The sequence below is a fragment of the Hevea brasiliensis genome, chromosome 9 (assembly GCF_030052815.1).
Source record: "Hevea brasiliensis isolate MT/VB/25A 57/8 chromosome 9, ASM3005281v1, whole genome shotgun sequence".
NCBI lineage: Eukaryota > Viridiplantae > Streptophyta > Magnoliopsida > Malpighiales > Euphorbiaceae > Hevea > Hevea brasiliensis.
The window spans coordinates 35,779,239-35,789,565 of NC_079501.1; the positions used below are offsets into that span (position 1 = coordinate 35,779,239).

General features: G+C 29.3%; 1 protein-coding gene across 1 annotated transcript; it reads left to right on the forward strand.

Moving 5' to 3' along the window:
• The first annotated feature begins 703 nt into the window (after positions 1 to 703).
• Positions 704 to 5,030, forward strand: LOC110653447 (UDP-glucose 4-epimerase 5). The gene is made up of 9 exons (XM_058153732.1): positions 704 to 1,315; positions 1,596 to 1,645; positions 1,991 to 2,126; positions 2,214 to 2,315; positions 2,423 to 2,650; positions 3,184 to 3,262; positions 3,746 to 3,828; positions 4,291 to 4,382; positions 4,612 to 5,030. Exons 1-9 carry the CDS (start codon positions 1,133 to 1,135, stop codon positions 4,700 to 4,702), a joined length of 1,044 nt encoding a protein of 347 aa, XP_058009715.1. The 5' UTR covers positions 704 to 1,132; the 3' UTR covers positions 4,703 to 5,030.
• The last annotated feature ends 5,297 nt before the right edge of the window (positions 5,031 to 10,327 follow it).

Below are 10,327 nucleotides of genomic sequence, written 5' to 3' on the forward strand. Positions count from 1 at the left end.
AAAATAAGTTTAAAAATTTTAACTTTTCATTTTGATATTTATATAATAATCTTCAAAGAAGATTTTCAAAGGAAATTAGATCTCTGTTCATATTTCACTAACCATTCTTTAGAAATCCTTAAAGGATGTTTTGGATTTAAACTTAGCCTATGAATGGTAAATTTACCTCACATCCATAAGGTAATAAAAAAAATTATTTAATAATAACTTACTATAATTTGATTTAACATTTAAAAATATATTAGTCATTTGATAAACTCAAATTTGAATCTATACTTCTCTAATTCTCTCTGATGGAAAAAGTTGTTAAGCAAAAAAGATATATCACCTTGCCACTTATCGTAATTTAAATTAGTGATATATTTATATCATTAACTAAAAATTAATTATTATATTGATTTTTTCATAATAAATAGATGAATAAAATAAAATATTAAATAATAAAAATATTAAATTAAAATTAATAAGTGGTTAAGAGTATTTTTAAGAATACGAAGTTTAAAATTCGTGTTTGAACAATGATAACTAACATAAGTAAAAGCAATAATTTTTTCACTTCAATTGTGGTAAAAATCAGATTTAATACCTTTTTATGCTAAAAATGAATTCTTAAAATAATAAATAAGGCTTCATTTATTTTATAAAAAAAATATTTTTTTTAATCAGAGGAGCTTTTCCAAAAGAGAAATTCAGTAAACTAATAATAATAATAATTTCTAATCCATCCAATTGTTTCTTCTCCAAAGCTGCTCAAGTTCTGTACCGAAATTTCTGGACATCAGCAAATAGAAACGTCCCAAGATATTGTCAATTCGTAAACCATCCCCCACACTACAGGGATCTATAGCTTAGCTCGGGTCCCAAATACGTGTGACAGACAGTTTCATCCCACGTGGCGTCGTCGCCTATCGTCTCCTCTCTGGCTCTCTGCCTTTATCTATTTTTTATTTAAAAAAAATTAAAAAAAGAGTCTATTTCCACTTTTCATTCCCCTCCTCCAGCGCGGCCATAAATAAACCCGTCCTCTAGGCTGTATAGCTCGTGACAACATTGCTTCTCTGTTAAGTCCCTCCACAAGAAAGTTAACTGCTCTCGCTTCTCTCTCTATCTCTCTCTGTTTGAGGTTTCCGTCATGGCAAGGAATATTCTGGTCACCGGTGGTACTGGTTACATTGGGAGTCACACGGTGCTTCAACTCCTTTTAGGCGGTTACTCCGTTGTCGTTGTCGATAATCTCGATAATTCCTCCGCTGTTGCTCTCGAAAGAGTCAAGGAAATCGCCGGCGAACGCCGCAAGAACCTCTCCTTTCACCAGGTACGTTCTGGAAGTCCTTTTTTTATTAGAAAATTCTGTCAATTATTTGTTAGTTACAATGTTTTGGTGAGATTGATTTACTGAAAATTGGAACCTTCGGTTATATCGACGGGCACGAATTTGAACTGAAAATCATGAGTTTTGAGATGTGAGATTTAAGTCTCTGATTTGGGCTTGCTCATGGTATTGTATGAGTTTAGCTGTCAATTTCATTTTGTTAAATATATAATGTTTCTTATACAATTGGCTCCAATCATTGAGTCTCTAATTTTGCTTGCAGGTTGACCTCCGGAACAAGCCAGCTCTGGAAAAAGTTTTCTCCCAGACAAAGTATGATGAGCTGTCCGATTTATATTCTATTAATTTAATAATTTCTATGATTCTGAGCTTTTGGTTGTACACAGTGATCATTTAATCTTTTTTGTTTTCAGATCATTCTATCCTTTCTATTGCCTTCTCTTTTTTTTTTTTTTAAAAAGTTAAATATTTCATTAATTGTGTATTTTTTATGATCTAAACGGTAGCGGGAAAAGGATCAGAAAATGTTGGATAATTGTATTTGCTACTGTCATACAAAAACTTTTTTTTTTGGGTGAATTTAATGTACTGCAGTTCCTCTTGCTTAAGTTGTAATATTTGTTAATCTCTCTTTTCCCTTCCCTGTTCACTCTGTAGATTTGATGCTGTTATCCACTTTGCTGGGCTCAAGGCAGTTGGTGAGAGTGTGGAGAAACCATTGCTTTATTTTGACAACAATCTTATTGGAACAATTACATTGCTGGAAGTAATGACTGCCCATGGATGCAAGAAGGTATCTTTCTCTAGATTTTTCTTTATATGACAGCTTCTATATCTGTGAGGATTACTGACTAATCTTGTAGCTTTTTATTGCTTTCAGCTTGTGTTTTCCTCGTCTGCTACTGTTTATGGTTGGCCAAAGGAGGTTCCATGTACTGAAGAATTCCCTCTATTTGCAATGAACCCATATGGTAGAACCAAGGTGTGTTTTTGACAACCATTAGGTGCAAGGTAGTGTTTACTGCAGAGAATTAGTAGTTGGTTCCATATGGAAAATGAAAAGAAAATCTGATGATTGTGATCTTTCAGCTTTTCATCGAAGAGATTTGCGGTGATATCTACCGTTCAGATTCTGAATGGAAGATCATATTGCTAAGATACTTCAATCCTGTTGGTGCACATCCTAGTGGCCTTATTGGTGAGGATCCCCGTGGAATTCCAAACAACCTAATGCCATATGTGCAGCAAGTTGCTGTTGGAAGGCGTCCTCATCTGACAGTCTTTGGAAATGACTATACAACCAAAGATGGTACCGGGGTATGCTATCATTGCCAGTATGAGGCCCTTGTTAAATTTATATATTCTGTTCATATATCTGGAAGTTTGTCTGTTGGGCAAAACATATATTGTTTTATTAAATTCTGTGGTCAATATGTCCCCTTTAAGGTTGGAAGGATTTGAACTTGTCAGGCACAGTTTGATGTTCAGAAGAAAAAAGAGAGTTAAAAAAAATTAGAAAGTAATTGTCAATAATGTGATTAAGATTGTATCTGAAACTGCAACTGGTCGTCCTGTAGTAAAATATGCATTCTAGGTAGTGTTCATCTCAATGTCTATTGTAAATGAGGCTGGTTAAAAACAGGGGTTGGTAGTTTTCTAGCTTCATCACAGTCATTATGTTATTCTACAAGATGGATATATATATTTGTGTTGCTTTATGGAATCTATCATCACCATTATTTTGTAATTGGTTTGTGTATATTATATATTAATTAACTTCTTTAGGAAGAGTATGTTGTTAACCCATTCTTTAATGTCTAGTCATCTTAATGATACTCATCTCCTTTCAGGTACGTGACTATATTCATGTTGTTGACTTAGCAGATGGTCACATTGCTGCATTGTGTAAGCTCTCCGATGCTAAAATAGGTATGTGCTTTAATCATGATTATTGTTCTGTTAACTTTTCTTTAGCACAGTTTTCTCTGCGTGCTTGTTGGTTTTTATGGTGATTTCTTTGTTTGGTAATCTATCCGTTTATCAGAAATTAAGAATGCTAAATATGTTGCCATAGATGGTTCAGTAATTTTGAGGTGTCTGAAAAATCCTGAGTGGCCAGATATCGCATTGACTAAGATGAAATTGTTTTCCTCAAGTAACTATATTGTCATCTGGGTAATTGTGAGCCTACTAGAGAAAACTTTAGATTATGATCTCATGGTTGGAATTGTAATTTGGATCTTTCATGGACCCTGCGTTTGTCTCTTTACAAAACATGGGTTCCTCAAATTATGTTAACTCATGGGTTCACAATGCGGGAAATTTTTGAACTGTTTTTTCTTTTGTATTATGAGATACATCTCACTTTATTAGTATTTGATGACATTGGTTGAATGGATATGTTTCACACAGGTTGTGAGGTATATAATTTGGGAACAGGAAAAGGAACATCAGTTTTGGAGATGGTTGCAGCATTTGAAAACGCTTCTGGAAAGGTACTATTTGATTTTGTTATAATTCGATCTGCACAATGTGTTTCTAAAATGATAAGCTTGTTTTTAAACTAAAAATAGGTGAGTTTTGGTTTTGTCCTCTCAAGGTTAAAATCCATGTCTGAACTTTTGCTTTTAGCCGTTCTCAATCATGGAATTGAGAGAAGTGATTTTATTTAAGACTTCAACGACATAGGGTGTTGGTGAGAGAAAAATGTGAATCAATTTGATGAATGTCAACCAAGCAACCTATGCTTCTTATCACCCAAACAAAAATCATTCTTTTGATGAATGTCATCTGTCACATGCTAGCCAGATTTCTGATTATGTATATCCCAAAACTTAAAGATATATCAGTTATGAGACCTGGCATGAGCTTAAGCCTTGTTTCTGCACAACTTTTCCTGTACTTCTTTTTACTTGCATTGTCTTTTTGTTAACACTTTTTTTATGATATTGTCACAGAAAATTCCTCTTGTAATGGCTGGACGGCGTCCTGGTGATGCTGAAATTGTTTATGCATCAACAGACAAGGCAGAACGTGAATTGAAGTGGAAGTAAGTGAAAATATGCATGCATTTTTCGTTTTGTAATCCAACAACTAGCTTAAATTGTTATTTTAGTGATGATTAGTGGAATAAAATGAAAATTGGAAAGAAGTCATGGAAAGATGATTTTTTGGAGCATTATATGGCATGTAAAATGTTGGTTGGGCAGCTGGCATTGTTATATAGGACTTGTAATCTGTACTCCATATTCCTCAAACATGTGTAAATTCCCTTGCAGGGCAAAATATGGCATTAATGAGATGTGCAAAGATCAATGGAACTGGGCCAGCAAGAACCCTTATGGCTATGGGTCTCCTGAGACCAAGTGAAAGACTAATATTTTAATGATGTCTTCTCACCCACATTATCATGTTTATAATGCTTTTAGGGATTAGGTATTAGCTGATAACCATTGTTGTGTTATGATCCCCAAATAAGCTGCCACTTGGCCCCTACATCTACATAAATGTCCAGCTAGGAGTCCCTCTTGTAGTTGACAGTCATTTGAGGGCTATATTCTTCCTAGTTAATTAGTGAAATAAACTCTATTTCAATGAGTAAATATTTCTAATTTGATTATGTTTATAATCAGTGGGATATTTATGATTGATCTTTCCTCTGATTATGAATAGAACTAAATTCAGGTCGTTTCATTTATTCTCTTGGTTTGTCTTAAAGATAAACGCCATTTTGTGCAGTATGTGTTGTATTGCTTAGGACTGAACATTCGATTCAAATTGAAACGAAGTGAACTTAACCGTTCACATTGAAAATTGAATTTCTCATAAAAATGCAATCAAATCAAACTTATTTAAGAGAGGAATCGAATCAAACCGAACAATTTCTCTTCAATTTGTTGGGTTCAAAACCATCGGTTTGTTTGCAAACTCTGATGCTTAGTTTCTTCTCCAAATCACAAATACCTAATTTCTTCCGCAAATAGCAAATTCCTAATTTCTTAAATCATTATCCAAATACAATTATACAAATTATCCATGAAAAAGTAACATTACAAAAATCAATTTATACAAATCATTAAGTAAGTCACAGGAAGTACAATTACAATATATAGATTCATTACACCAATCCATGAACAATAACAATTAAAAGATATAGATTCATTACACCAATCCATGAACAATAATATGAAACTACAAATCAAGAAGCAAATGCAATATAGCTATCCAAATGCTATATCATCACAACATATTTAACAAAATCAAAGAAGCAAATTGAATTTTCCATTAAATTTTGTTGATAGTACAGAGATGTTCTTCAAAGCCCAAAAAGGTTAAGCCAAGAGCACTATTTGAAGAGTTTCTCGGCTAAACGATACGCAGATCTCAAATTTAAACAGCATCTTGACTTTATACTTTTGGAATTTGAGTGCGAAGATCGAAGATGAAGCATTAGCGATGATTGGACAGTGATGATGGTGCGGCGTAATGTGAAGAAGAAGAAGAAGTGTGAAGTTGGGGTGATGGTAATGTGAAGCTGAAGAAGAAGAGGAAGAGGAGAGTTGTGGTGTTTGAAAGTAGAGAAGAGAGGGCTAGATTAGGAGGGGTGGCTGAGAATGGGTAAATGGATTGAAGTTTAGGGAAAACATGTTATATATATATATATATATATATATATATATATATATATATATATATATATATATATATATATATATATATATAAAGAGGGATTAAAATGCAGTACTTTAGAAAGGGAAATTAGTTCGGTTTGATTTTTTTTTTATTTTTCTCTGTAAAAATCATACCAAACAAATTAAAAAATTAAAATGATTAAACCGAACAGACTCAATCCAGTTTAATTTTTCAATTAGGTTCAGTTTTTGCATAACTTAGTCTTCCCTACCAGGTTACCACTAATGACGGTAGTACAGCAAGACAATTGACTCCTGAAATGGTGTTGTCCTTATTTTTATTGAAATTTTTTAAATGAAAATGAGATGCAAGATATTGATTTCTTATACAAGAGATATACAATCACTCAATTAATAATTATAAAGAAAAGCTAAATTATCTATTCTATTTAGCAAACATACGATCCATACAGAACTTGTATTGTGAACTTACGCCTTCAATCAAACTTGAGCTGTGAGCACTTAACTCAGCAATGGTCCAAAGGAGAGGAGATTTTGAAATGGAATGGTGCCATATAGTCCGCCTAACCACCTAAGCAAGCCACCTTCATCATCTCATTAAAAAATGTAATGATCACCCCACAGAATTTTTGACTTAATAGAGTTTGGTAAAGCATGAAAAATTTTCTAATCCTAAGTGATGGCATTTGTGCCGTTGGTTTTTTAAAAGGGCAGGTGGACCCCGTTTCTTTTTAAAAAACAATGGATGAAGGATGATTCAAATTTGCTGGACAATAGACACTAACGTTCAGTTTCCACTCCAGACTGTAGTTTGTACAAATTGACAACATTAATCAATATCTTGTCTCTCGAATCTTAAGATTCGATTGCCTGTCCCTTATGATGGATTTGGTTTTCACTATTTTATTTAGCTTTTTTTTTTAATAAAAATGAAAAAAATTTCATTAATTAAAAATAAAGTATAAAAAATAACTGTAAATTAATATATTATATTTATATGATAAATGAATATAATTCTTACATAAAAAATAATATATAAAATTTAGAAGATTCGATCTATGAATTACTTCACTCTTTAATTTCATAATCTTTTTCCGAACTTCACTAAATTACTTTTAAATTTATATCTCTTAACGAATAAAATATCTGCAATTTGTAAATATTCTTTAAAAAAACAAAATATTACAACAAGAAGAATATATAAAAATTTTATTAAAAAAAAAGCACGATAAAAACTCAATATTTATTAATAAAGACGAATAGAATAATTTATTTATTCAATGATAGATATGAGGATTTACATTTAAATTTTATTAAAAATGAATCCAAACTAAGAGTTATTAAAAAAAAAAAAGAGAAATTGTTATTAATGAAAATACTTATCTGTAGCCACTAAAAAAGAGATTAAAAGGAGGAAACAGAAAAAAAAAAAAATTAAAGAGAAAAAGAGCTTTCCAGTGAGAAGGCTTTATTTACGTTTTATTTTTCTTAATCATATAACAAGATTTTTCTTAATTCAATTTGTAACTCAATGCAGTGTTCAGGAGCAGGTGAGTTGGCCTAGCAATAATAGTTCCTCTGTTTTGTAATTGCTCCTTCACCTTTTTTAATCCACACTTTTCATCTTTTTTTTAAAAAAGAAAGGACTTTTCTAGAATAAAATCACTTCTAAAAATTTCTAATTTTATAGAACCACTTATAAATTATAAAAATTAATTAGAAATTAAAATATATATATATTATAAAAATTTATATTTAATTTATTTATGCTTGAAATATGAAACAATTAGCTATTTTTTTATTTTTTATTTAGAAAAAAAAAGTTTCTAAAACGGATTTCTTAGTCAATTCGCATAAAGAATAAATTCATCACTTATTACTAAAAAAATAAAATAAATATTAAAAATTATTGATTATTAAATATCAATGGACAATAAAATTTTAAACACAAGCTTTACTGATTATTTCTCACCATACAATTTGATGTTTCAAAATTATTTTTATTTCTTATTATAAGTTGCAAATATTTATCAAGAACAATATAAGATAAAAAAAAATAAAGAAATTGAATGCTATCTTTTAGTACGAAGAAGGAATCCTTCTTAGCATAATATTGATATATTTAATATGACTTTAATTTTATATAAAAATAATTTTAATATCTTTTAATTAATATTTTATATCAAAATTCATATAAAATTAATTCATATATATATATAATTGAAATAATAAATATATAAATTTTAGTATAAATATTTAATTTAAAATTTATAAAATTTACTTTTATATAATAAAAAATTATAACATATACTTTGAACATTAAAAAATAGTATTTCTTAAAATATAAAATTTTAATTTTTCTTTATTTATAGGTGAATGAAATTTATGCATTTACAGAAAAGAAAGAAAGATGTATTTTAGAAGTAATGGATAATCCCTTTATAGAGAGAATAATAATAAAAAAAAAATTAAAAATTTCATTGATTATGAGACGAATTTGAAGTTAACATATACATTCTCTTTTCGATTTAAGGAAATGTAATAAAGACCTTTTTAAGTTCTTATAAAATAATTTAATAATTATTTAAGTTATAGTCAATTTGTTTGAACTGTTTAAACCCTTAATATTTAAAAAAACACATAAAAGGCTCAAATTATTTGAAAAATAGATCTAATATGTAAAAAAAAAAATGATAATGTACCCTTCACATTATCAACGGACGTTGAAGTGGATAGGACGTTAAAACATATAATTCATATAAATTATTTATTCTTGTTAGTTTTTGCTTTTTCTTCCTTCATTTTCTTTGCTTTAGATCGGCTTTGTGGGTTGCTTTAGATTTGCTTTAGGTAGTGCTTTCAGTGTGGGTAAGGGGTGACTATTATTCAGTTTAAACTGAATAAATTGAATCGAATCACTTTAATTTAACAATTTGGTTCGATTTTTAATATAATTCAGTTTGATTTGATTTGATTTTGCATTATAAAAATTTCAATCATTTCCCTTCGATTCGGTTTTGAAGATAAAAAATTGATTAAATCTAATCGAACTGAATAGGTTTATTAATTTTTGAATTGATTTATTTTTATGAAAAATTTATAAATTATATGAATTATATATATATAAATTGTTTAATTTCATTGATTAATAGTTATTAGATTCAAACCAAGGTTAAAATCAGACCAAATAACTTGAAAATCAAGTCTAAATTAAAAAATCAATTAAAAATCAAAACTAATTGGTTTGAATCCAATCGATACGAAATATAGCGGTTCAGTTTAATTCGATTTTTTATCCATTTTTAGTTTGATTCAGTTTTTAAAATATGTAATTCGATTTTCATAATTTGATTTGATTCGGTTTGGTTCGATTTTATTTGAACCGAATGCTCACCCTTAGGTGGGTTTCAAAGTTTTGCAAAGTTCTACTAGGAGGAAATTTATTTTTCCATTTGAGCATCTTAGAGAAGTAGCATCAATAGAAGGGATGAATTTCTTTATTATGCAAGTGTGTTCTTTCTTTACTGTCATGGAATGGAGGTTGCTTTCATTCACAGGTTGAAAGCTTTGCTTAACACACATTTCATAATTAGCATCATCATTCATAACTACAATTGGGCATAAGTGGCTTATGTGGCCTATGATTTGATTATAGTTGATTTTATTTTTTATTTCCAAAATTTTTCACCCTTAGATTTCTCTATTGATTTTTATTTAAGGTAATAAATGAATTAATACATTACATTCTTTATTTTTGCTTCACTAACTTAAATCCCACATATCACTTCTTTATGGCTTGTGAAAAATTTTAATTTATACCTAATAATGGTATAAATGCTTAAGATATATGTGTAATTTTAAAATAATTATGTTGACCGTTATATGAACATGCAGTAATAGGAACATGTCTTACCACTCTACATGCAAGAAGTGTGGTATTGACGTTCTTTCTTAATTACAATCTCTTATGATTAGAGTATTTTTGACAATTTTAATTAATCTGTCTTCTTGTTGAGCAAAGTTTTATATTTTAGAGATACATGCCATATTTGATTTCATGAATGGGTTGGCAAAGGCATCCCATTGATTTTGATCAATAGATTTTTTCCATGATGTTGATAAATACATTATTTTTAATTAATAGCATTAGAGACCTTGAAATTTGAAAGTATTATAGTTCCTTTCATATCTAATTTAAAATATATATATAAAAATGGATTATTTTTTAGCTAAATTTTTATTAGGTTAAAAAATGATAAATTATATTTTCTAGCATTATATATATAATTTTTTTCAATAAAAAATTGTTCATAAAATTTTATAATTTTTTAAAGACATTTCT